Source organism: Trematosphaeria pertusa, assembly GCF_010094035.1.
Source record: "Trematosphaeria pertusa strain CBS 122368 unplaced genomic scaffold BU26scaffold_6, whole genome shotgun sequence".
Lineage (NCBI taxonomy): Eukaryota > Fungi > Ascomycota > Dothideomycetes > Pleosporales > Trematosphaeriaceae > Trematosphaeria > Trematosphaeria pertusa.
This window is the reverse complement of record NW_022987217.1, coordinates 40,054-65,116: the sequence shown is the minus strand read 5'-3', so window position 1 is coordinate 65,116 and position 25,063 is coordinate 40,054. Positions and strand designations below refer to the sequence as shown.

The 25,063-nt window shown below is 53.5% G+C and overlaps 9 protein-coding genes across 9 annotated transcripts; 4 read left to right on the top strand and 5 right to left on the bottom strand.

The window, feature by feature from the left end:
- The first annotated feature begins 115 nt into the window (after positions 1–115).
- BU26DRAFT_286842 (uncharacterized protein) lies at positions 116–1,645 on the top strand. The gene is made up of 2 exons (XM_033821573.1): positions 116–371; positions 419–1,645. Exon 2 carries the CDS (start codon positions 458–460, stop codon positions 1,541–1,543), a length of 1,086 nt encoding a protein of 361 aa, XP_033684620.1. The 5' UTR covers positions 116–371; positions 419–457; the 3' UTR covers positions 1,544–1,645.
- On the bottom strand, positions 1,583–2,450 carry BU26DRAFT_518216 (uncharacterized protein). Its single transcript, XM_033828759.1, is given in 2 exon segments — positions 1,583–2,210; positions 2,229–2,450. The coding sequence occupies 2 exon segments, from the start codon at positions 2,347–2,349 to the stop codon at positions 2,002–2,004; spliced, it is 330 nt and encodes a 109-aa protein (XP_033684619.1). The 5' UTR covers positions 2,350–2,450; the 3' UTR covers positions 1,583–2,001.
- A 5,433-nt stretch (positions 2,451–7,883) lies between these two features.
- Positions 7,884–9,018, top strand: BU26DRAFT_518214 (uncharacterized protein; the record flags this gene model as incomplete). The annotated part of the gene is made up of 3 exons (XM_033828758.1): positions 7,884–8,361; positions 8,416–8,892; positions 8,948–9,018. Coding segments are annotated over exons 1-2 (787 nt in total), but the record flags the coding sequence as incomplete, so codon positions are not given.
- A 54-nt stretch (positions 9,019–9,072) lies between these two features.
- BU26DRAFT_286699 (uncharacterized protein) lies at positions 9,073–10,204 on the bottom strand. Its single transcript, XM_033821570.1, has 2 exons — positions 10,062–10,204; positions 9,073–9,994 (listed from the first exon to the last, which is right to left on the bottom strand). The coding sequence occupies exon 2, from the start codon at positions 9,979–9,981 to the stop codon at positions 9,349–9,351; it is 633 nt and encodes a 210-aa protein (XP_033684617.1). The 5' UTR covers positions 9,982–9,994; positions 10,062–10,204; the 3' UTR covers positions 9,073–9,348.
- BU26DRAFT_286768 (uncharacterized protein) lies at positions 9,748–10,945 on the bottom strand. The gene is made up of 2 exons (XM_033821572.1): positions 10,251–10,945; positions 9,748–10,194 (listed from the first exon to the last, which is right to left on the bottom strand). Exons 1-2 carry the CDS (start codon positions 10,849–10,851, stop codon positions 10,058–10,060), a joined length of 738 nt encoding a protein of 245 aa, XP_033684616.1. The 5' UTR covers positions 10,852–10,945; the 3' UTR covers positions 9,748–10,057.
- Positions 10,946–11,494: 549 nt separating this feature from the next.
- BU26DRAFT_286766 (kinase-like protein) lies at positions 11,495–14,685 on the bottom strand. Its single transcript, XM_033821571.1, has 3 exons — positions 11,868–14,685; positions 11,761–11,790; positions 11,495–11,712 (listed from the first exon to the last, which is right to left on the bottom strand). The coding sequence occupies exons 1-3, from the start codon at positions 14,554–14,556 to the stop codon at positions 11,702–11,704; spliced, it is 2,730 nt and encodes a 909-aa protein (XP_033684615.1). The 5' UTR covers positions 14,557–14,685; the 3' UTR covers positions 11,495–11,701.
- A 706-nt stretch (positions 14,686–15,391) lies between these two features.
- Positions 15,392–16,155, top strand: BU26DRAFT_518211 (uncharacterized protein). The gene has a single exon (XM_033828757.1). The coding sequence runs from the start codon at positions 15,717–15,719 to the stop codon at positions 15,927–15,929; it is 213 nt and encodes a 70-aa protein (XP_033684614.1). The 5' UTR covers positions 15,392–15,716; the 3' UTR covers positions 15,930–16,155.
- A 205-nt stretch (positions 16,156–16,360) lies between these two features.
- On the bottom strand, positions 16,361–16,729 carry BU26DRAFT_286661 (uncharacterized protein). Its single transcript, XM_033821569.1, has one exon. It carries the CDS (start codon positions 16,678–16,680, stop codon positions 16,411–16,413), a length of 270 nt encoding a protein of 89 aa, XP_033684613.1. The 5' UTR covers positions 16,681–16,729; the 3' UTR covers positions 16,361–16,410.
- Positions 16,730–19,016: 2,287 nt separating this feature from the next.
- Positions 19,017–19,948, top strand: BU26DRAFT_518210 (uncharacterized protein). Its single transcript, XM_033828756.1, has one exon. The coding sequence runs from the start codon at positions 19,053–19,055 to the stop codon at positions 19,524–19,526; it is 474 nt and encodes a 157-aa protein (XP_033684612.1). The 5' UTR covers positions 19,017–19,052; the 3' UTR covers positions 19,527–19,948.
- The last annotated feature ends 5,115 nt before the right edge of the window (positions 19,949–25,063 follow it).

Here is a 25,063-nt window from a genome sequence, read left to right as displayed (position 1 = left end):
CATAACTTTCCTATTGATATCTTCCGCCTCGGCTACCTGTTGTCCTACTGCTCATTAATTTACTGTAGTTGCAGGCGGAAAGTAGGTTAATTCATATTGTATAATTGGTTGAATTGTGTCTTTTAAGGTCATATAACCAGCTAACGCTCAAGGGTGGCGAGGGGGAAAACTTTGCCCTGCAACCACGGTAGCTACCAAGGCGCCGAGTCGGCTGGTCTATGCATTCCGCCACCCGCATTGTTGCAGCACATCACCTTTGTCGAGTATGCTGCTATCTACGTATATAATCGCTTCAAAACCTCTCAATATCAGCAAACAAACTTTCCAGCAACTCGGTCGAGCTAGTTGAGACCAATCTGTGGGCCTAAACCGTAAGCTTAAGCCCTTTCCTACATTCTTAATGGAGCTAATCGGGCAGAATTTGCGAAACCTGAAGTAACGACGCACAATATCCACAATGGCCAAGCGTCACACAATGTCCAGGCAGGACGAGGCCCACATCATCCACTACATCAAACAAATCTCCGCGAACTCATGGCTCATTGGAGACTGGATCCTCACTCGGAGCTCGCCGCCTCTGCCCTCGACCTCGGAGTACCCGAGCTGGATTGACGAGGCTGATAATGCATCCTATGCCTTCACCTCCTGCTCGGCACCCCGTTCTCCTCCACCCACGACCACACTCGACACCGCCCACATCAAGCTTATCTACGACTGCTCTAACTTCTCTGCAGTCTTCTCCATCGGCACTAAAGTCATGTGCAAGATCAGCGTTTTCAATCCCTCGTCCTCCGACGCCTCCGCGGACATAACCCACGAAGCGGACACGCTGTCGTACGTCTGCTCTAAACAGCCCAACTCGTTTACAACACCCCGCGTCATCCACTCCTTTAACACCGCCGAGAACTATGCCGTGCTTATTATGACTCGCGTGGCTGGGCGCACGCTTGCTTCCATGTGGAAGGAGATGAGCGAGGGTGCGCGTGAGGCCTGCGCTAAAGCTGTTGTGGCCGCAATTGAGGAGATGATGGGGTGGGAGTCAGATTTCCTGGGGGGCGTGAACGGAAAAGGAATTCAGGAACCCTTTCTTGTGCGCGGGTCATCACTCGGGCGGGACGACTCTATGTACAATCCACTCGCCATGCATAAGTTTTGCGAGCAGGTCGGCATGGGAATGCAGCCGCCATTCGTCTTCTACCATGCCGATCTCGGACCGACTAACGTTCTCGTTCTCGACGGTACCGATACCGCGTCCACCCCCAGCTCTTCCACGGATAGCTCTTCCACAAACACATTTAACTCGCCTAAGGCCGCGATTGGTATCATCGACTTTGAAGTTGCCGGCTTCCTCCCTAAAGACTGGATCATGACCAAGTTCTGCGTGACCGGCGGTATGGATCTGTCGTTCGAGGATGATGATAAGGTGGAGGGTCAGGATCCAGTCTGGTGGCGCATGAAGGTTGCGACTGGGGTTAGGGATAAGCTAGGCCTCAGGCAAGTAGCGCACGAGTGGGCCAAGTGGAAGTGGATGGCCGAGGAGTAGTAAGGAAGAGTTAGGCGCCCATCCCTTGGGAGATAGGCTTAGGAGAGGATCTATCATGTGCTATCTACCTCTGCGCGCTGAAATATGCTATCTAAACTCGAAAATCCTCGAACTTAGAGCTCCAGGAAAAGCCGCTCAACACTATGAAAGTGTCTGATATGAAATAGAAATGAGTGATACTTGCCTTCTTCCTCCATGCGATAATGCCGTGGAAATTCCGACCCCTGTTGACAGCTCACCGCAGCTGCCTCCGCTGTCTCTCTACCAATGTCCTTGACCTCCTCTATCATCGCCCCTCACTAAACACCCGCCACAACTGCCCCAGCCGTGTCTCCAACATATCCACCTGCACTACCACCGACTCCCTTTCCGTCGTCGTCGCCACCCTTTCCATCCTGATTTCCTTCCGCTGCCCCCTTCTTGTCGTAGTCACACCCCTTATTTCCACCATTTCTGCCCTAGTCCACATCAACACCCCGGTCCGTCTCACCCGTCTCGCCCGTGTTATTAGTGCCAGTCTGAGGGGCAGTGCCGGTCTGAGGGGCAGTGCCAGTCTGAGGAGCAGTGCCAGTCTGAGGGGCAGTGCCAGTCTGAGGAGCAGTGCCAGTCTGAGGAGCAGTGCCAGTCTGAGGAGCGTTGGTAGGCTGAGGAGCGTTGGTAGGCTGAGGAGCGTTGGTAGGCTGAGCGGCATTGAGATGGTGATCATGGAGAAGGATCAACATAGGGAGAGGGTGGCGTCGGCAGCGCTCGCATGACTCTGCCCGTGTCCGGTTGTTGAAGCCGCAATCTGGGCACTTTCCCCCCATTTAGTTGGTTGAACGGGTGTAGCAACACTGCAGATTGGTTCTGGGATACTATGGGGTGATTCGAACTCCGTTGCTTCTCCGTGTCCCGTTGTTGGTTGCGATGGTGGCGAACGAAGGGAAGTGATGGAATGCTCGAATGTAAAGAGCCGGCCTTTTTAAGCATGGATTTCGAAGGCTCGTGGTCTGGCCTAGCAAACATTACTCGTATCATCTGCGGAAAATGTGCTTGCGACTACGGCTTGGCCAGGGGAAACACTTGAGGGTTTCGCGCGCACGTAACATGAATGTTACTCTAATCATCTGCAGAATAAGTGCTTGCGATTGCGGTTTGTGCTTAAGAAAACACTGGATGATAGGACGCATCCGACAGTTATCATGATTGCGGTGCTGTTGCTGGAAGTCACAATTGCCGGCTATTTGGTGTTTGGTCGTGTGATTCTTGGGTTTGGGCGCACGGAGACACTACCAATGCCGACTGAATGAGGGTCTTCGCTGAGTGTTCGAGCGCCATACTCTCGCAGCACGCCTCGTTGCAGGGCCATGGGGGCGACTCATACCAGGCACGGACATTCGCTCTTGCCAGAGGCGCGCTCGGCTTTTGAAAAAGGCGTTGATGTGAGGATGGCTGAGGAAACACGAAGATACTGGTGGACTACTGGGTGAAGCCGTTGATGTTAAAGTTCGGGCCGGCTTCTTCCGTCGCTGAGTCATACACTGGGAAGGCACGCCCTAGCCACATAGCACAGCCACGTTGAGGCCCGACAACAACAACTGCCGATCACGACATTTTGCACCAAAACAACCGTCCCTGTCGTCCATACGCACGTTGCGCTGCACATAGCTCTGTGTCTCACCACCGCTCTGCTCGCACTAGCCCAATGGTCCCTAGCCTCTCTACTGCGGCTGCCTCGTCCCCATGTTCCAACACCGCTGCTACAACCTGTCCAGCCCAAGTGCACCTGCAATATTCCTTCTGGTCTAAAGTCATGTCTACGCACTATAACCATTCACGATGGGTATCAGCGACAGTGGCACTTGCTAGCCTTCCAGGCGAGACGATTATTACAAGACCGGCGCTTCCCTCCGATTGTAGTCGAAGACCTGCAGCGTATCAGAAAAGAGTCATTCTTTCGGACTTTCTTTGGTAACTAATCTACGAGAATTGAATTTGGCATATGTGGTCGGAAAAGGGCAGTATCTCTCCCGTTAGGAAGCCTCGATGTGGACAGCACTTCAGTCTTCTAGCACTAGAAATTACACACTTGATCGTCAACAGCCGGTCGCCAATAGCGTGATCGACGATATTTCAAAGGATGCCGCTGAGCAATGAAACCTGGAACCGGTTGTTGAGAAATGTGTCTAACGGCCTCCATATAGTAGCAAGTAGCGCCATCAACATCCTATTCCTTCTAATGCACGTTCGGGTACGCGGTGTATGTGTTTGTTGTCAAGAAGAAATAGACGGTGTTGCCAGCGGCGGAGGCTTTCGATGCGGGTGACCGATACGAGCCTTACCACCCCCTGCTTGATATCTGCGGCGCCGCACACTTCCCACTAGGCACTGACCATCTCCAGAAGCATACCGGTGATCTTACCAGCTAACTCAGGTTGCATCTTATGAATCCAGGGGTACAGAGCGTGACCCGGCATCTGCTTCGACGCTCGGTTCCTGGGGTTGTGGTTCGACTGCTTACCGTATGTCGATTTGCTGCTGGGGCATCAAGGAGAAGGGGAAGGAGAAGGAGCCTGCCGAGGATTCGGAGGATAAGGACACGGTAAGTTCAACTGTCATGAAGATGCTCTCCTTTTTCGCGGTGGGACTGTTCTATTAGCCAGCATTAGAACATCATGGGTTGTCGTAGCAGATGATTGCGGAGGACTATATGATCTTTCTTATCTTCATGACCGGACCTATCTCGGGGTTCGAGCCGCCCAATGCAGGAAGGACTATGGATGACAGTATGCACACTTTAATGTCGCCTTCCTCTCGTACATCATACCCCATCGCTCCTCCAATCCCGGTAACGCTCTCAATCATAGTCACCACAGTCTCTCATATCGTCTCTTCCCTTCCAGTAGGCCTTCACCTGCCCTCCCAGGGCCTATGATGCCTCTCTCGTGTGCGCTACCTGTGTCTTTCTCGAAGTACATTCGCGATGCCGAACCATACCAGACGCTCCGCGGAGAAATGGGAGGTGTATCCGATCAGGAAGACGGGGAGCTTGTGTCCCTGCTCTTCGGTGTAAAGCATCGTTGTTCAAGCCACCAATATCGCGACTTCGTGTAGCGAGCGGGTCGTGATGAGGAGGTATCGAGCGAGTGTCTAGCGGGCGGATGCGCGGGGTGGGGGTGGGCAGCGTGGGTCTGAGTGTTCAGCAGGGGTCGGCGGGAGGAGTGAGGTACATACATAGCCCGGACTTCCTTCGGGAACTGCCGGGGTTACTGAGAGACCATGAGTGGCATTGTCCAACCATTCCCTCACTGGAACCGGAGATCTGGCATTGTTTGCTCACTCTCGCGGAAAAGGACGCGATGGAAGTCGATGTCTGAGGCATCGTCCTCAGCTGCTGAGCCCAATGAACGTCCCGGCATTATAGGATCGCGGTAGGTCGTGTCGGATAGCACAGAGATCGGCGCTGTTCAGATGGCAATGTCCTGACATCCTTAGATCACCTCGTTGAGGGGTTAAGCGGCAAATAGTCTAGAAGCATGCCGAAGAATTCTGGGTTGAAGGCAGAGAAGGCTGGGTTCCGTCAACGGTGTTGCCATATCGGCTGAGGGGATCAGATGTGACTCACCAGCAGTAGATCCGATGAAGGAACCCTGAATCTTCGCACTATGCTCCGCCATGCTCACTTGATACTTGGTTGTCGGCGTATACACACCGCAGCTACCGAGAGCCGCCGTGGTAGGACTTCAGCATAGGCCATGCTGGAAAGCCGATGCGGGGCATTGTCGCGTTATCCAACAGGATGCCTGCGCGAAAATGCCTCCTGGCCCAATCGTACGCAACGCGAGCGTGACTCCCATACTCCTCCTCTCCTCACAGTATGAAAAACTTCATTCGACGGCGTACATGAGGGGCATGCGCATGGGCCGCGGTCGGGAAGCGGGGGCGCGGATCTAGGACGAGGACGGCGGGCACGGGCAGTATCAATCTGCAGACGAGAGCTGTACGATGAGCGATTGCACAATCAGCGGGCCAGACTTTACACGTACCGCGTATGGGTTCCAGGACCCATGAAGCCTACCAGAGTGGCATCGCGAAAGACCATGCTCCTGGCTCCGAGGGCTTTCCCGCAAATAGGTATTGCCCAAGCCTAGCTCGCCGTATCTTAATCTGGAGCCGCGATGGGCACCCAACCACTCCCGGCCGATGTGAGCTTGCGGCTCTTTTCTGTTATCGTGTGGTGTCGCACATGTGCGTGGATGTGGTCTTCCACGGCAGGGACCTGAATGGAGCGTGCAATGCGGCGATATTTTCGGGCTTAGTCACTGGATGCATCATCGCCGGGGTAAAATTGTGGTTGTGAGGGATGGGGGTGGGTGACGCGGTGCGTGGCTGGTGATGGCACGTGAGGGCGCCACACTTACGTCACCCTCACGGCGACCGACAACGGCTTCGAGTTAGAGACATGCATGCCCACACGCGCCGAATGGCTTTCTCAGAGGTTATTCCCACAATTATTTGCTTCTCGCCCTTCGAAAACTTCTGCATAAAAGCGAGCCAAGAGACAGCACGTAACTCGGGGTTCATTACCGACACCAGAGCTGTTGAAGTCTATCCACAAGCTACTGGAAAAGCCATAACCAAATACTCAGTTCTTCATTGCGTCGATGTTGAGAAGAGATGGCTCGTCCAGCATATCCCCTTCATTACCTCGTCAATTCACCAGAACAGGAATTCTACATCAACATGTAGCCTTTCTTCTGGGGAGCCTGCGGAAGGGACATCCAATCCGCCACCATCGTCTCCGCGGCCCATTCCACGCCCAAGGAACCTGGATGGAGGATCCGGCTGCTACTAGGAAGAGCTAGATCTTGGCTTTGGCCGCGAGCTGAGAGATGACATCCACGCCCGCGCTCGAGAATTGCCAACCAGGAACCTAAACTACGGCGCGATTATCAGGACTTGGACTCAAGACACGGTGGCTCTCAGCCAATGCCGATATCATGGATGTGGTGTTGAAAGTAGCACGCACCTAGCGCTCCTGCCCGCCATGCAGTATCCCGCGCGCCTATTCCCAGGATATATCTCGTTTCCAGGGGCGTTCGAGAGCAACCAGAACTGCTGCGTAAGGCTTAGTCAAATCAGTGCGGCGTACTGGGCATTTCAGCAAGCCTGCTAACCAAGGAGCCGAGATGGTTCGGCGCTATTTACCATGCATGCATGCAGCAGCTCCGCATCTACATAAGGCCTAATGACGAGGCCTCTGTTGACAGATACATTTACCGCAACAGCGACCAAGAAACTGCTGCCCGCGGGCTCCGCCGCCAGCTGCGATGAAATTCCAGGGGCTATTCCTAATTAGGAATCTTTAGCGACCATCCCACCTGGATGACGCCCAAATCTCGTTGACCTCCTGATTGTCAAACGTGACGTCCTGCGGAGGGTAGAGCGCCATTTCCGTAGAGTCACATCCTCTGCGTCGTCATCGTTCCATTTTTGTTTCGCGCTAAGCATATCGTGCTCCCTTCCTTCTGGCATGGGCCGAATTCCGCGTATCTCTCTCGGATTCACAATATGCGACGTCCGCTCGGTGTCCTGCTGCTATCGCACTCGCCGTTTCGTCGACGTTTGACTCGTCATTGTAGTAGAAACGGCGGACGAGACCCCATTAGTGCGTCAACTTCGGTCCACCGTCGAGTTTTGTCCTGGTCGAGATGCGTCGGCGAGCCGCCGGAGCATCAGGATCCCCTCAAAGCCAGCCATCAACACGACGCACGTGGAGGCTGGCACCCGCATTCATTTACTGCGTCTTCAAGCCCGAAGAGCAACAGCAAAAAGAGGGAGGATGCACATTATCTCGCACTTTTTCCTTCATCTGCGTGCGGAATACGAGCGGAGAGCGTAGGTGGGTTTGTGGCCCCACGTCTTGCGGTCTTGCTTCCATTTCGTCGACGATTCACGACGTCTCCTCATTGCAAGCTGCTTCACCTCCATCACCGGATCGCGGGAGCTTTCTGAAACAGCACTGCGCCTTTTAAGAGTAGGAGGGTGAGTGTGATGATGCAGAGGAACTGCGATCTGAAGTTGTCTGTGCTGTGCGCCGTTGTCGGTTGGACGGGTCCGAGCCCTTGGATCGAGAGCGTGGACTTCAGACGGTGTGATGTTGTATAGATGCCGCGATTGATGAGCCGGGAGCGGGGAGCGGCGGAGGGCAGGGGCAATTGCTCATCAACGCCAGGTAACGCTCCTCGTTGGCACCGAAGTTCATGGCATTGATGTTCGTGAATGGAAGGTGAGTCACCATCTCATACGTGCGCCGGACAAGGTGAGCCAGCGAGTTCCTTAGGGCTTGCTTGTCTGTATGTTTACTTAGCCGATGTCCGAATTCACACACGAGAAACATGAGGTAGGGTGCTCCCAAGCGTCTGGGCACAGCAGACAAGAATCACACAAATCGCTTAATAGTATCGTTCCAATACGTACCGCCCTTTCCCAGCTGGACTGGTTGTTTCTGGATCAAGGCTACGCTTCGCGCTATCCCGTTCATCCGCCATCCACTATCCCAACACGGGGCAGATTTCCACCTCAACCGCGGGTGTCTGGAAACGCCCACATGACTGCTTTGACAGCGGGAAGACGCCTTTGCTACCACTTAGAAAGTTTCCGGCTCACCGACGCCGATTTGCTAACCTCTGAAAACAGCGTGTCTTGGTCACGTGGAACTTTGGAATTTCATTCCAGTCTTGCCCCACTCTTTGTTAAGCGACTCGATGGCTTTCAGCGGGATGCGGCTGCAAGACACGACGCGCTCCCGCTCAAAGCCGGCTTTCGCATCGTTCTCCCTGCACTCAATACTTAATAACGGGCGTTATGTATACGCGGGATTTGATACTTACTGGGGCGTCCCAGAGCCGCGCCTATCACCTATGCCGCAGCTGTAGAACTTATTCTGCTCTCTGGCGCAAGGCCAAAGAAAACAGTTACAGCGGCCTTGATTTTGAGGGCATGCGAGATTGTACTTGGGCTCCCCGGCTCATATGGTCTAGGTAATGCTGCGCATTGCAACTGTCGAACTGAAGATAGACAATCTCGTCATTTGCGAATTCCAGCCCTGCTAGAGCATATAACTGAACCTTGGAAGCGGTCGATGCACGTAATCGCGAACTGCATTAGAGGGAGGAAATGGACGTTTAAACGATGCTGTGTCGGCGAAGTAGACTAGACAACGAGGCGGACTGCGTTTTATTCACAAACGCAACGCATAACTCTCGTTATCCCCAGTCGCCTGGGAAGGGCCGTTCCGTCATGTCCGGCATCCATGACCCACACAAGCCACCAACCTAATCTTGTCAACCTCCACGGTCCTACACCTGCTGCGGTAATCTCAAAGTCAGAGAGGTCATGTGGCTGTCTGAGAATCGGACATACCCGCAGTCATGGTAACTAACTGGCTGGAGGAAGCTTGCGGCGCCAGCGGGTTTACGCACCCTTGTCCTCGTATGCGTGAGGATGGGTAGCGGTAAGGACTATAGCAAGGGCCAGTCTGCTTCGGCGTAGCCTCTTCCTTCTCCGGGACCTCACGAGACCGGGGCTGCGGTCCGGAGCCCTCCAGAGTCTCCTGTGGCGGAGTTCCTAAGCTGCGATGCCAAAACAGCCTAGACCGGTCCACACAGGAGGTCCGACAGCATGGATTCTGGTGTGGCCAAGCAGTGCAAGCACGAGCGCCTTTGAACTCCTTAGCGGACTTCTAGTCGTCTTCACCGCCCGGGTTATGCACTTCCGTTTCTGGAAGATTCGGCGTAGTGACTCTGCGGGAGTTGATCCTGCGACTAGCAAGATCTACGCGCAACCGCCCAAGGCAAGCTCTTCGGTCGTTCTCCCTGCATCGGGCCAGAGCGAAGCCCACCTCGATGGTTAGTAGATGAACCATCACTCCTCTCCCTTAACTTATCCAAAAAGCTGCCCCTCTTTTTCTTCTTCTTTTCCGCTCCCTCGCGGGGCTGTGGTGCGCTCTCCGACAGTGACACTACAATCTGTGGGAGTTCATCGGGAGACCGCAAATCATCGTGTGAGAGCTCTAAGCGCCTTGTCACAGGGTCCATTCTCGTGGTTGCGAAAATGGGATCGTTGCTGCCTCTTGCGTTGTCCGAACTCTCAGCTGCGTTACTAGTGGGCTGTAGCTGGTCATCACCTGTAGACTTAGACAGGTTGGTTGAGTCGCTCACGTTTTCTCTCGTCTGCTCGGCAGCAACAATGTGAGGGATATCGTCAAGAAGAAAAGAACTCCGGGATTCGAGGTCATCGCGACTCATAGCCTGCCGGGGGCCTTGTGCACCATTGCTGGATGCGGCCTTGCTCGACATCATCTCCTGATGGATGCGAGTAGGTATCTCTGTGCTGGGAGGCTCGCCGGAAGTGGGAAAGTTCCGTTGGGATACGCCCGTCTCGAGCTTCGTGTACATATACTTCTTGGCTCTTTAAATCGCTCAGCGCTTTGCATGCGATGCATATGACTGCCACCAGAGAGAGGCACGAGACTTACGGTGCTGACAAATATGCCTTCCAGCCACTAGGGCATGTCCGCGAAGGTGGGATTTCATCATCGCCCGCACCCCTTTCTTGAGTCTTTGCCGACACCCCAGCGCCCAAAGATCTTTCGGGGAGAATCAGCTCCACTAAGACGAGTTAGTTCGTGCTCTTCGTAGTAAGGATGTGAGAAATCTCTACATACTAAGGCCGGCATCCGGCTTCAAGGTTGCCGCAAGACGAGCCCAAGCAACCATGAGCAAGTGTGTGGAGAGGAGGAAACTGGTACGCAAGATGAAACATTCCTTGAAGAAATTGTGATATACGTAACTACAGCGGGAGCATTCAACCCACGAGTCTCCAGTATCAGTGTTTGTTAGCTTAGGAGCAGCATCGCAATTCGGGCAACTGACGCAGTCGAAGTGATATATTTGGGAACGAGTCCAGTAGCATCCTTGTTTGGGATTGATCTCGACTGATGTCTCACAGGCAGCGCAAATGTCAGCATTGCGGCTGATGTAGTCACTAGACCGCAGCTTCTCCTGGAGGGCTGTCTGGAAGCTAGTCTGGTCGGTCGTCTCCACCTTGTCGAGGAATCCACTAATGTCACCCTGTTTGTCATAAGGGTCCAAGGAAATTAATCCTCTGAGACCGATTCGAATGAGGAGTTTCAGATAGTGAGCTAGCCCGGTGAGTAGAGACAGGAGCTCTTGCGTGACCCCTCGACGCGGCTTGTCGACATATTGAGTTATCAGTATGAACCAGGCGACCAGCTTCTTACAAAGCAACTTTTGCTCGCGCGACATACGGACTCCTGTGAAAGCATTAGCCAGATAAACCACCGTAGCTGATAGCAAGCTCACTTGTACTTCCTAGGGCAAGCTTTTTCTGGTCGAGAGAATCTAGAGCGACAAATAGCTGTTCAACTTTGACGACGAGGTAGGCGGCCGATGACAAGGCATCGAAGAGACAGCCGTTGCTGGTATGCAGTAGCATGTCAGATACAGAGGTAGCGCAGCTCTCTTCAAATTTGGACACCACGTTCCAGATCCGATCGAGGAGTTCTTCAGTCTTATTTAGGGATGCATCAACAATGTCGTGGGACAAAACTAGACCATCTTGCTCTGGAGCGTCTCTCCTGGCGAAGAAATCTGCAAATTCGTTCTTGAATCTGACGTTCCAGTACTTATGAATTAAGTCTGCGTCACAATAAGCGGCGTAAGAGTGCTCGGATGGTTCAGAGACTTACAGCAATAGGGATGCCACGTCTTGTCCTTTCCGTTGCGATGGGTTCTAACGAACGGCTTGAAAATTGCTGCTCCACACCCGTCACAGATATCTCCGCGTAGCGCATAGTGATGTTTGCAGAATAGTTTCCCTTCGTGCTCGTAGTAATAGTCGGACCTCCCAAATACTTTGTCGCAACTAGGGTCATTGCAAACAAAGTGTTGAGCGTGGTATTTGCGATTCAGCGCTGTGACATAAAAGTCTCTAAGAGCTCCTCCACAGGTATGACATAAAAGATCCAGGCGACGGAAGTGGTCGGTTTCGCAGAGTGGGACCTCTTCGCTGTGCTCCTCGGGCGGGTTCGTAATGGGAAGAAACTTTCCGCCTATGATTTTACCCGGTACGGGAAAGAAGCTGCTCGCTACAATTTTACCGCAGTCCTATCACGGATCAGCATGTGATAAGTGCAACAAGGTTCGAGAACTTACGGCGCATCTGAAGCACTCTAGATGGAAGGTCTGTGATAATGCCCGTACATATCGCCCAGTCAGAGGCTCGCGGCATTTTGCGCAGATCTTAGTGGTTGGAGTGTTACCTTCCAGAGGTGTAGATTGAAGATGAGCGGAGTCCTCGTCCGATTTCGAAGCGGGTGTCTGGCGATGAGCGTCCAGAAGAGTGTCGTTTCTGGGCACATCAGCCGGCCAGCCCTGATTCCTAGACGAGCCTATGAATGGTGCGGTAGGTCGGGATGGTAGAACATCACCGATTTCGGTGGGCCCGGTCGATGTAGACGGCTTAGATGTACCATATTCAACCTCCTCAGACTTCTCCAACGGCTGCAGGGTTACTTCCTCGCGATCTTCTGCGGGCCTAGTGGCATCGGCCTTGGATGGGCCGTGTGTTGGCGCTATGCTATCTTCGATCGTCGAAATGTCTTGCTCTCCACTAGAAACACTGAGATCATCCCGAGCTTGGGTGTCCAATTCCAAGGTGGACTCATCCGGTTGCATGACATGCGCGTGAGCAGGAATTCCATGGCTGCTCGAGGCTGCCGCCTGTGAACACCTTGAAAGCTTTTGGATGCCAAAGATGGAATTTGAGTTGCCGCGCTCAGGCGTATTCCATTCGTATTGAGCACTGGGGGAAGCGACGTACGAACTGTTGGGGCTTTTGTGCGAGGAGTCTTTAGTGGGTTGAACCGGGTATTCCGGAGCGGTGGAGATTGAATCCCCTTCCGGTCGATAACTCATATGATCATGGGAGAGCATGGACTCCTCGTCTGTAGTATTGGTGGCAGTTTTCTCAGAGGCGTGAGGTGCGTGATCTGATATCTGCTCTCCTCGTTCATCGGCCCGCATGTTTGACTCCACATCGAACTGCCCACTTGAGCGCTTTTCGTTCCTTGCCGCTAAGTCAAAGGCTAGTTCAGCTATCATGTCGGCCGCACTAGTCTCCAAAACATCCGAGGATGATGATGGTGGTTCGCCGGTCTCTAGCGAAGCCAGTGATGGCAATCGTGTTTCTGCATGATGCTGGCTTGCTGGTGTGATCTCGGGGTGGCTAGACTGAGGTCTACCTGAGTCGTCAATCCGCTTCTGCATCCACTGAGCGAATTCTCGCAGCTCGGGCACGTCCAGCGGCACGCCCTCCTCGCTGTTCGGAGTACCTTCTAGAGCAAGTTCTGATGAAGATGAAGGGCCTTTGATACTGTCTTCTGTCATCGGAGTCCTATCAGACAGAGGCTTGATGGTTTTCGAGTTTGATGTAACATTGCTCGAGCGGCTCGATGCCGCGGTCTTGAGCGGTGACGATGATGAGGTCGGAACAGGTCCAAACTGTGCTTTGAGTCGTTCCTCCCCGGCTAGCTCAATCGTCGCGGTGCTCGTGGAAGGCGACTGTCGGGCTACCAAGCCAGTAACAGAGCTCTCGTGAAGAGAACCAGTCGAGGAAACCACGCTCTCGGCAGACTCTAGCTCTTCCATGCAACATTGTCCAGAGAAGGCGAACTTCACCTCAGGATTAGAATTGACAGATTCAATCTCTGAGAGTAGCTGTCGTGCTGTCCACCGCTTACCCTTTTCTTCAACGAGTAGGTGACGCATCCAGTCTATTGGGGGATTGTCGGCTGGGGTAGCTTTCAACTCTAGGCGTTTTATCCAAGCGAAGGTGGCTTCGCTGTTGACGTGGTAACATGATGACATAGATCCATTCGCTTCGAGGAAGGCATGAAGGTTCGCGATGGTCTCACCTTTCAGAACCGTCCATATCTCGAGGAATATGCACCCAAGCGACCACAGGTCCGAGGACGTATTCCGCGGCGCGTAGTCAGAGACCTCTGGGGCGCAGTAACGTGCAGTCTTCGGCGTCGGCCCTGTTGTCGTGCTCTGCCCGACCTCGGACCAGTCCAAGGAGATGCCGAAATCGGTGAGGTACACGGTATGTTGCGAAACCAGCACATTCTGAGGCTTGATGTCTTTGTGTCGAATAGTGCTGTCGTGCAAATAGCACAGAGCAGACGTGAGGCAGCCGAAAAAGGAGCGGGTGAATGACTTGGGCGAGTGCGGGTTGGCCTTGCCGTCGGAAACACAATTGTTCAGGAACTCCTTGAGGTCACACTCAGCAATAGGAGACATGACAATGCCCACGAATCTCGGGTCCGTGTAGCTGCCAATCAGCTGCACAATGTGGCGATGATGGCGCAGCTTTTTGAGGGCGCCCAGCTCGCGCTCGAAGTCGCGCAATATTCGCTGGTCGCGCCGGAAGGTGCGACCTCGCGGGATGAGCTTCCGCGCGTATTCTTTGTGGCTTATGGTGCTGATCACCCGGTCCACGAATCCGTATGTGCCCTTCCCTAGATCTTCCACCTTGATGAACGGGACGTCGGCGGCGCTCGCAAAGTGTCGGTGGCGGCCCGTTTCGCGCTCCAGATCGAGAGCGCTCGATAGCACCACGCGTTGCACCTGGAGGAAGCCCTGGGCGACCGAGGGATTCAGCGACTGTGGCAGCGTCTGGTGGCTGAAGGGAAAGTAGACGTCGGAGATACTCTGCGCGAGAAAAAGGTCAATTGCGTCGAGGCGGTCCATCAGCCGCAGGACGGCGTAGACGCGGGGGATGCGCGACCATGCACCCTTGCCAACGCGCCGCAGCACGTCGGAGATGTCTCTGAGGTCCGTCTCCGAGAAACGCTCATGTTGCTGGAGCGTGGATATGCCGGCCGCCGACTGAGGGAACCAGCGCCGAAGCAAAGAGGCCTCAAGGCCCTCGGATGGAGGGGCAGACTCCATGGGTCAACCAGAGTGCCGGTGCGTCATCCGGCCGAAGAGAGATCATTACCATACACGCTCGAGGGATATGAACAAGCGGGAAGAAGAAAGGTGCAACGAGAAGTACACGAGTTGTTGTTGCAAGTGCTAAGGCTGAGATGAGGTGCAGCCTCCAGGGCTGCCCGGAGGTGGGGAGTTCGCTTGGAGGGCGCTATGCGTCTCTGGGACTAGCGTGGGGGATTAGCCCCGCTGTTCAGGTGGGGAGCCCTACAGCCATAGATTCTTGGGTCTTACTTCGGATGAACGATTCTGGAGGGTGTAAGGGACTGCCTTTTTACGTCGATTACCATGAAAATAGAAGACACTCGCTACCTTTGTATATCGCATTGAGCCGCTGTTGGGGCAAAACCGGGCTTGCATCTGCAAGAACCATCAAAGAGTTGGGGAAGCATACTGAGTTAATCGACGTACATCTTATCACAATCACTCGCCGAATAAAGCTAAAATACGTCTGGGGCGACAGTCTATGCATAACCAGCCTTCGCCAGACGACTGGAAACATAGGGAAGCCCAAATGGCTTTATTCGTACACGCACATCACAATCTCGGCATCTGGCTCCGCAGATAGAACTGTCGGCTGTCGAGTTTGGAACGAACATCGATCGTATGGACTAGCCGGTGCTCGCTTGCGGAGGAAACTGAATGTCTCCAGACCTCAAAGCACCACCGCTTCATGACCTGGTGCCGGAGTCCGTATCCCAAAACATCTCGGCTGATATGACGCGGTCAACAAGCGAGAATGGTAGCTTCAAGAGCGTGAGCTCTCTCCAAGAGCCGTGCATTACCCCAAGGTACCGTACGATGGGAATGTAGGGATCTGAAGGCCACACTTGGGTTTCCTCGGGGCCATTAGCAGGACTGGGATCCGCTGGCCATAGGCGTTCTGCGGGGCTCACCATCACCAACGTTGGCAAGAAGAACCCAGCCTCCGTATTCCGTGGCATAGTGCGACGCTGACAGGAATTGACGCAGTTGCAAGGGTGGAGAGGCCGTCCTTGTGGAAGCCTCCAGCCCGCCAAGAATTCCCTCTCAATCCAAACATATTCAGCCTCCCCTCAATAACATCGGGTCAGCGAGGAACCCGAGCCCTAAGGCCCTAATGCACCTTTCCTCACCATCTCATGCTTCTCTTATCTCCTGAGCCAGTTCCTGGTCCACGAATCCTGGATCCTGCGGAATTCCACTCCCAACTTCATGGGTTCCTTGACCGCTACAGCCTCAACTCCGCGGCAAAGAATCCTGTGGCTAACCGAACGCCGCGAGGCAGGAAGGTGGACGTCATCGAAGGCTTGCCTCTACCTGGTAGCTTAGCAGGCAGTTATTTCGGACGATGAATAGACGGCATATTGAGCCACATGTTGACGTAGGACTTGGATTGAGCGGTGGATGTGACCGTCGAAGACAGATTCTCGATCACCGATCGTACGGCAACGAAGCCGAACGTTTCTTTGCGCGCATCACTGGGTCCTCAGGCCACACATTTCCTCTCCAGAAAATGACTTGTGCCAGAGCGAAGCCGTGGGCATTGGGCAATTGCGCCTCAAAACACCAAGATCCATGTGTATAGCGTATGGTCCGGGAGGAGTCTTTGATCATATCCGGATGTCACTGAGGAGCTCGAGGAAGCCCGGGTATTAGTACAACGTCCTTCCGGCAGGCTACGACTACTTGCAGCTCCATTTTCAAGTGGGCAGCGTCTGAAAGAAGACAAGCCGGCTTCTCCACATTCTGTTCGACCAGATACTGGTGCGTGAGTCTGATTCCGGGCGCAATTATGATCTGGGCGACACATGTTAGCTCTCTGATATTGACAGGCTAGATCAACCTCCCGTAGGCCTTTGTAACGACCGCTTGTTGATGCTGATGACCTCCTCTGTGCATATTCTGCTGAGAACCCTTCCTAGGGACAGTACGGTGCGGACCGGTTGATGGGTGATGGCGGTCGATGTTGTTGAGAATGTACCTGTGGTGTGTGGCGGTCTGTTCTACTGCGTGGCGATGACGAGCGCTCTCTTGAGAGACGCAGGTGCGCAGGGCCATGCTTCCAGGTCGCGTGTGTGATAGCGGGGTGCAGGATCCCGGCATTTTAGCTCGTCGTAGTGATCGTAACTATTGCAGTGCAAGCGGGCGGGGGGTTGATAACACCATGCCAAGCATCGCGACTCGCCAGCCCTATTTCGGCGAGCTTACCTCAGCAAATGTTAACCCAAGCCCCGAACTTCGTCTTAGCCCAGGTTTCAGGTCTTCTCTACCACACGCTGAACCTGTCACTTTTTTCCCCCAAACAACATCTATGGCGTCGTCGCCTCCTAAAGTTCCGTCTCTTTATTCCAGCATTTCTTTCGGAAGCGGCTTCCCTCCGTATCTACCGCCATGATTGTCGTGCATCAAGCGCAGCCCCTCGCTCAGCATCCTGCTCGAAGTTCTCGGCGCACGCTATTGGCCTAAGAGAGCTCGATCTGAAGTCTCGAATGCGAGAAATTGGTGTGGCGGCCTGATGTTCCGGCGGGGTGTTGAGATAAAGATCGTCGATGCCGACAAGTTGCAGAACGGGTATGCAAAGTGAAGGCCCTGTTAATATAACTAGCATTCGCGATACGGGCGTTGTGCTCCAGGCATTCTTGCCAATATTCTGTTTCTAGTTCCGAGATCAACGTCACTAGGAGCGTAGGTTGGGCATGAGGTTTGCTCTGCCGGCTGGCAGGGATCCTCGCCCCGGTGGAGAGACGAAAAGTAGATTGCCGACAACGGGACGGACGGCACGGTCCGACACAAGTGGTGGATCCAACGGCTTCGGCCAAGACGCCAGGACGACAATACTGTATTGGATGACGCGTTCCACCTGAAGTTGTACGAACTGATTCGCTTCCGGTATGGTACCCAGATGGTTGGAGAGGGAGAACACGACTTAGCGCCGGATCGCATGCACGTCGGCGTTCCGGTCCGCTGACCGACGTTCTCTCAAAGCCGTCCTGTCTTGGACACTATCCAACCAACCCAAGCTACAGCAGCCCTCTTCTATACACTCAAGAACGACGGGTTCCGGGCAGTCTCGCTACCCGGCCTCCAGCCTGATGATGCGTGCTGGTTTGGGGTTTTAGGCGAAATGCATCGCATTTCCACCTTTTCAACCTCGATTCGAGCGACTCGTCCGACTACGGAAGCGATCTACACCGGCACGGTTGACGGGCTGCGATCTTTCATCGAGAACGAGGAATCTTGTTGGCGATGCAGCGGTTGCCAATCCGTCGCCTTTCTGTCGGGGTACATGTGCGTTTTTCCGATTGGGGAACTGCCTCGGTTGCTTTCTTCGGAGTTGAGCGAGCCGAAGCCGGGGAAGCCCGCGACAAATCATTCCCAAAGTGCGAGTGTTCAGGTCGGCGTAGGCTTCTTCGTTAGGAGTCGGGCGCAAGTGACCTTCTTCGCAGGTAATTGGGTACGAGTACCCTATTTCCCTGACGTTTGCGTCCAGCATTGATACCGGAGACGCGCGAAGATGCCTGCCTTAAGCGTGGAGACTTGGCTTTTCAATTCGTCTGGTCTCATTTAACTGCCTTCATGACGATAGCGCTTCGCGAGAAGATACCTTAATGGTACGGAGTAAAGTCTTGATCTTCGTCCCGGAGCTGGCGACGGGTTTGGTGAGAAATGTGTGTTGGTTCGGAGGACTTGGAAGCATGAGGAGGTTAACGAGACTATACCATGTGGAGGCGCCGGCGCATGCATCCTTCATAGTGAAGCATAAGGCAGAGTTTGCACAACATTTCCTCAAAATATCTTCAATTCCTATCCCAAGTCTAATCCGTTGTACATATGTCTGGTAAAAGTTTGACAAACGGCGTGCGATTCCAAAGCGTTAAGGGACAGAAAATTTGCAGTATTGCGTACGCGGCGGCTTCAATTAAATGTTGGTTCTTGCCATTCACGTATGGCGACGTCGTTTGGAGCTTCAAAAATGCTGGAGAGCTTTGGGTTTCCCCACAGCGCGCAGGCAGCCTTGTATGCCAGCATGAGTTCCTTCATAAGGAGCGCGTCCGCATCCTCCGTACCTGTTCGAGCGATATTGGGGAGGTACGCAAAACACTCGTAGAATTCCTTTTTTTCACTGCCACTAAAGACAATGTATCTGTTTCCTGGATAGTCGCAAAGTACCGTTCTGTTGACATTTCAAATTTTCCCACTTAGAATCAAACCTTTGGAAAGAGCGAAGAAGTTTGTTCGAAACTTAGCGGATCTGACTTTCCAGATTACTCACTATCTCAGGAGCCATAGTAGAAAGAGCATGAACCGTGGTTGGCCAAGAAAATGTTGAGACGGCAAGCGGACAGCCGCGGCACCACATGCCGCTTCCTCGCAGTATCATCTAAACGAGCACACACCCGGGCCATACGCCCCTAGGAAGACTTTTCATACCTACATCCCGCATCAACATCGCACATCATCCCGCCCAATCAGCGATGTTTTCCACGCAACCTGAAGCCACCTCGGCACTTGAGAAATCCGCCGCCCACAATTCCTCACCGGCGATGCCTGAAAAGGCTACTCCATCGAAAACCACACCCACGGAGCCCCCGAATGCCAATACTTCCAAACCGCTCACGTTTCACAAGATGAGCAATGAGTATCCTGCATACCAGGCATGGGTAGAGAACGGTGGACTCATTGCCTTTGCCGATAGCCAGGGACTTAAGCCAGACTTCCTTGACTACCTAGCCAATCTCCCAATAGAGGTTACACTTGCGTACGGTAGAGAGCTCGAGCGGATCCCCGGCTTGAGGGCCCAGAAAAACGCGTACGAGAAGTCCTTGGGCGGCGGCTGCAGCGTGGAGTCATGCTACGCTATCATGGAGGCCGCTGGGGACTATGGCCTCTATGATGTGTCTTCGGATGAGGAAGGAGCGGTTGAAAAGAGCGTGAGTGCGCGGCTTTAGGGGACCTGGGTTTTGTGGCTCTTAGCTAACGTCGTTCAAGAAATTGTTCGACGAGGAGTACAAGAAGAGCAAAGCCTACGACGGACTGGAGCTGCAGTCCTCGCCCTTGCGGCCATCTGTCCCCCTAAGGTCGCCATTGAAGAGGGGTCTTGGAACGCAAAGCAGCCCCGTCCGCAGGCCCTTCAAACGTGTGAAGCGCAATGCCTGACTTCTTGCTGCGGGGGTCGGAATGTAGCCTTTTCCTTTTCGTTTTCTTTGGGTGGGAATGATAATAGGGAAAACTTGTATTGCCTTAGGTCGAGAAACTCTTTTCTGCTTGTCTCGGACACTCCGGGCTTCTGAGTGTTATGGGGGAGGTATACGTAGCTTACACCCACTCCCGTCACTCCCTGATACCGTCAGTATCCTTTCGCAGACATGCCTCCATATTCCCGGTGCATGGGAGCCTGATGTTCGATCACAACGATTTCGACATCTAGCAACTTTATCGACCTTGCACCTGGACCCCTAATCCTACACTTAGATCCACCATCGTTTACAGTAACGCCGTTTCCGCGCTCACGATTCTAAGTCTCGTGCGTTTAAGCCAGCTAGCCACTTTCCTGAACCCTGCAACTTCACGGCTTTATTTACGCCGTACCTTAGGGGCTTAGGCGCGGCAGATAATTATTTACCCTAACTACTATTACAGGACGCTAGGGAAGTCGCCCTACGTAGCACTATTAAATTTTGTTATTGTAGACAGAGCCGCCAGCTTTAGATGTTTACTATACATGTGGCTTCTAGTATTCGAAATAGACAGAGTTCTGTAGGGAAACCGAGCTATACGGAATCCAGCATTATGTAGATTCCTAAGATTTTGAATAAGTTCTAGAACCCGCCGCTCTGTTACTTCAACTATTAGCGGCTTCAATATCTCTTCTAAGTAGTACTCTTATTCAGGCTATCTATACTCTACAGCTGGCTGGTAAGAATTAGTCCAACATTCCCAGTCCATCTTCATATCTTGCTATAGCAACCTTCTGGCTACAACCCCTATGGCACCTAGGCTAGTACCCAGTTACGTCGCCGCGAGGATGCTCAGGGATGGAGGATCGTCATGTATGCGCAGCTGCTGATGGTATTGCCTAACATCTCTCCGACGCGATTTCATGGCAAGGCGCGCGTCGTCTACCTCTCTGACTTAGCTCGGCCTGAACTCATTGAATTGACCTGGCTCTGAGAGCTATGCAATTATTCCACAAATTCTTTCCTGCAGGGCAGATGAAGGAAAACTACGCAAAGTGATGAAAAACCTCCCTCTTTTTGCCTTTGTTCTTCAAATTTGAAACTGCGTAAGGAGTGGGTCGCTACCCCTCATCATGTCGATCTGCATGTCCTTGCCTTTTTTGAAGAAGGATCCTTGTCCGGCAATGAAAATTCTGCAGCGTTTCTACCTCTCTGAGAGCTACACCGTGCTTTCGTGCACTGCGCGCTCGCTCGGCCTTGAAGGTAGACTCTCGATGGCGAATCCCATGCACTGCTTCGGCCTGTGAGGCAGTCGTGGTCTGGGTGAGAGTAAGCGGTGTGAGCAACAACGATCGAGACCGCTACGCTCCTGGAGAAAATGGGCGGTTGAGAGGGGCTTCGGTCACGCACCAGCGAGTCCGGCGGACCTGCGCCAGAGCAGATGAAGTGGTGCAGTTGCACAGCTGGGTAGCTTTGTGCATGCTGTTAACCCTTTTGATTGTGGACCGCTTCAGATGCGAAAATGCGGACTCCCGGCACTAATAGAAGAGCTCGTCGAAAGTAGCGAGAGTGCCGTTGAAGCCGCGCTAGCATTCGTCTTCGAACTGCCGAACTTGGTGCATTTTGCTCCAAAAGTCGACATTAGGAAGGGACCGTCGATACCTTATCTATCTGAGCCGTCGGCATCAGGAATTTCCCGACCGACACCTTTCCCACTCTACTCTCTCAAGCACTTCTGCTGACTGACTGCAATCCTGAGTCACACCTCTACCACGGTTGCCAGAACCCACGGCGAACTCTAAGGACTAGAACACCGGCCTATGTCGCGCCACTGCTGGCCAAGAGCAACACTGCAAGCTGCCGGTTTCCTGCTACGTCAAAGGCACCAACATGAACGCACGCTGCCACATCGACAAGCACCAGGAGCAGGTCGAGGACTATCCCAACCTTTCTGACAGCGATTTCGTCGCCTTCATCGTTGTTGCCGCCGATTCCGAAGCCTCCGACTCTGGCGAGGCCAACGATTCCGAGGATGAGATCCTCCGCTCTTGAGGAACTCCTCCCTCGAAGACGACTCTGACAACGAGCTTCCAACGCCGTCCTATGAAACGTCGAACGAGCCGTCTCGGGAACTTTGTGGTTCAAGGACTCCAGAAAATACTCTCACCAGCTCTCCCTGCATCTACCTCATTGGCGAGTCACCTTTGGCGTCCCTGCTGGAACTGAGCATGGCCTTCCTACGCAGCCATACAGGAGGCGGGCGTTCCATCTCATTGATGTGTCAGGTGCCAAGCGAGCCATTTCCGCTCCAAAATTTTCAATCATCCTATCATCTTTGGGGTGAGTCACCTCGACATCAGAGCACCCGAGTGGCGCCGAGCCCACCCGCGCCGGCGCTCGGCTCCCGCGCTGCGTTTTCGATGCATCTTGCGGCTGCAGGATCATCAAAGTCCGCAATGGATGGGATCTGGTAGGACTTACTTTGCACAGTAGCACGTGCCACAGCACGTGGTCGCATGGCCGGCGAGGGCGTGGGGTTCGCGTGTCGCGCTTGGGCCAAGACTTGGCACCTATCTCGCTTTCTCACGTCTTCATCTTCGCGGCACCACTCTCTTTCACAACTAACCACAGGATCAGGCTGCGCAGTCAGTATGTCACACCTGCAATTCTACTGCTCGCTACCAGCACCACCACCACCACCACCACCATCGGCCATGCTAAGGCAGGATCGCCCCACCAATGATCGATGATGGGCCGGAAGCACTCAAACATCGGTCAAGGGAGGCGCCGCTCTCCGAAGCGTATTCAGAACGCCCGGGGTAAGAGTTTCCAGTCCAGGCTTACCCAGAAAGGCATAATGCAGCGCTTAGGGGTAGTAGAGCAGACGCTAACGAACTTGCGGAGCAATAGGTCGTGGAACAACGGGCTTCAGCTACGGTTACGTCGAGTCGCCACCCCGTACTCTCTATCCGTCCACTCCTACCATCTCCACGTGTTCGCCACCTCTGGAGATGTAGCAGCCGATCCCGCGTGCGGCGTCTGCAGCGCCGTGGAATCTCCCTCCTCTCGCATCCGCGGCAACCAGCCGAAACAGTACGCTCAAGAAGTTCATCGCGGTCCTAGGACCTAGATGACCGAAGACGAGAAGCTGAGGGAAAACAACTTCGTGGAGTAATAGCGGTCGCTACGTTGTCACGGCGAAGAAGCGCATCCGCAGACGCTAACAAGAAGCTTTATCTCCGGCGAAACCCGATGGGCCGTTTGCCAAGGATCCTACGGAATATCGGTTCCGTAGTTCACGATGATGGTCTCGAAGCGGCGAGCTGACAAGGTTGACATCATATGCGTGAACCCGGTGGAATGCCTTTGCAAGGGGCGGCGTGAGCCACTATGTCCGCCGCGGCGGGGACGGGACTCGAACTGGCTTTCGCCCTCCTTAACATATTTTTCTTTATTCTGTTTCGTAGCGTCGCGATGCATGATCTTCTAGTCGTTTGCGATGGATATTGTGTCAATGACCGCTTCACCCACAAGACCTGATTGAGGGGTTTGGCAACTTCTGAGACTTCGCGGCTCTCGAGCATGCGTAAGCCAGCATTGGAAGAGTACGTCCGGGTTTTGCTGCGCAACATTTTGGGAATCAGGTAATGGCCACTTCTCAGCGTCTTCTCCGCTTGTAGTTGTCCCGGATGCAAAGGCTCGGAAATACAAATTACAAACACCTACTTCTGTGAGTTCTCTGCAGGTAGCTGTGTACAGAGTGAATGTCAGGTGCGGTGGCAGGGGGCGGGCGCAAGACTTTGGAGCGTTCTTGTTCATGGCGTATTGCGGCGATAGTGTTGCACTATTTCTAGGAATGTCTGACTAAGTGTTCGCCCAAGCTTGTGATCCTAAACGTTGCACGCGACCTAGTTGGCAACAGAATCACAAAATAAATAACTAAAACGATAGGCGAGCGCCGTTAATAGTGAAGCGGTAGGGTTTCTTAAGCTGCTCATTAAGGCTGAAGTCTTTGCGCTTATCGACTATTTCATTCCACTGCTTGATTCATAAGGTGAGGGTCTTTGCTCATGGAATTCCCACCATATGATAATACGCAGCGGTTCGAGATCGAGAGGCGCGGGGCGGGTCGGGGACGAGCGAGGATCTAGACAGGCGTGAGGAGAAGGTTATGAAGGATGCGAAGGATGTGAAGCGTATGTGGAGGTGCTGCTGAAGTGGGGAACGAGGCGCGCATGAAGACCGCTATGATCCAGATCAACCAGCCACGAGGATTAAGCTAAAATCCCTGAGCGATACAAGCCCATGCTGGAGGTAGCAGCTGTCTTTCTGCAGCGTGGAACACTAATGGTATATTTCTTCACAACGAAGTTCCCACTTCCTCGCCGTTGTCGATTTCTCCCCTGGTGTTCTCTTCCTTCGAGAGTTGGTTCATGGCGAAGCCTCCTTGGCCGTTGATCTTACTCCAACTGCGGACTCGATTTCTTCTTTCATCTCTATTTTATATAACATCTATTCTCGTATGTAACCCGAGTTGCTATAACGTACTCCACCACAAGAAGATGCGGCGGCAGCAGTTAGCTATTGCTCTTCAAGTTGGATTACGCTTCGGGCTTAGCCGTTTGGGACATTCCGGACCGCGTAGCGAGCTCTCTATACGGCCGTTAATGAAAAGAGGTTGTTTGCGGTAGAACGCTCTAAGGTTGAGCAGCCTTCGGCTCTGGAGAATGCGTTGGCTCGGCCCCGCATGTTTCCTATCTAGGCAGGTAAAAGAAAAGCGCGTCGATTGCTGCTCGGTACACGGGCCGCTATCTCGGGTCACACAAGAAGAAATGCGTATCCATCTCGGGTTACACAGGAAGAAGAAACGCGTATCCACCGAGAACGCGACAAGACATAATTATTGGAGCAGAAGCTATGCGTCGGGCCTCGTTTGTCTTGTCAAACCACTTAATGCTAGGCGTCGTGCGCGTAGGAAGACGCACTCAAGACGGGGAGACTGGCTCCTAAGCTTTAAATGCCGTGCATCCTACAGCTTCTCTACTCACGTACGGCAAGAAGTTCTCGTTGAATAGCGGAAGTAGAGTGCTCTACATGTTGTATCAAGAGCGATGTTGGACTTTTTTTAAAAATTCCGGGGTCGCTACCCGCTCCGAATGACTCGAATGTTAACTGCAGCATGTTCCCCGGTCGCCGTGTTTTCACCCTTCTATCTTTCTGGCTTCCTTCAATCTGCTGCAGCCTGCGGAGCACAAGTATTTATACATGCTGGCAACGGAAGTGCTATCGTATCTGATAAGGAACGGGGG

Coding starts and splice junctions, on each gene's coding strand:
- BU26DRAFT_286842 (XM_033821573.1), top strand. CDS start 458: ATGGCCAAGCGTCACACAATGTCCAGGCAGGACGAGGCCCACATCATC.
- BU26DRAFT_518216 (XM_033828759.1), bottom strand. CDS start 2,349: ATGGGGGGAAAGTGCCCAGATTGCGGCTTCAACAACCGGACACGGGCA.
- BU26DRAFT_286699 (XM_033821570.1), bottom strand. CDS start 9,981: ATGTACACGAAGCTCGAGACGGGCGTATCCCAACGGAACTTTCCCACT.
- BU26DRAFT_286768 (XM_033821572.1), bottom strand. CDS start 10,851: ATGTCGCGCGAGCAAAAGTTGCTTTGTAAGAAGCTGGTCGCCTGGTTC. Junction 10,195..10,250: donor GAAGCCGGATGCCGGCCTTA/GTATGTAGAGAT, acceptor AACTCGTCTTAG/TGGAGCTGATTCTCCCCGAA.
- BU26DRAFT_286766 (XM_033821571.1), bottom strand. CDS start 14,556: ATGGAGTCTGCCCCTCCATCCGAGGGCCTTGAGGCCTCTTTGCTTCGG. Junction 11,791..11,867: donor TCAATCTACACCTCTGGAAG/GTAACACTCCAA, acceptor GCATTATCACAG/ACCTTCCATCTAGAGTGCTT.
- BU26DRAFT_518211 (XM_033828757.1), top strand. CDS start 15,717: ATGCTTCTCTTATCTCCTGAGCCAGTTCCTGGTCCACGAATCCTGGAT.
- BU26DRAFT_286661 (XM_033821569.1), bottom strand. CDS start 16,680: ATGCCGGGATCCTGCACCCCGCTATCACACACGCGACCTGGAAGCATG.
- BU26DRAFT_518210 (XM_033828756.1), top strand. CDS start 19,053: ATGTTTTCCACGCAACCTGAAGCCACCTCGGCACTTGAGAAATCCGCC.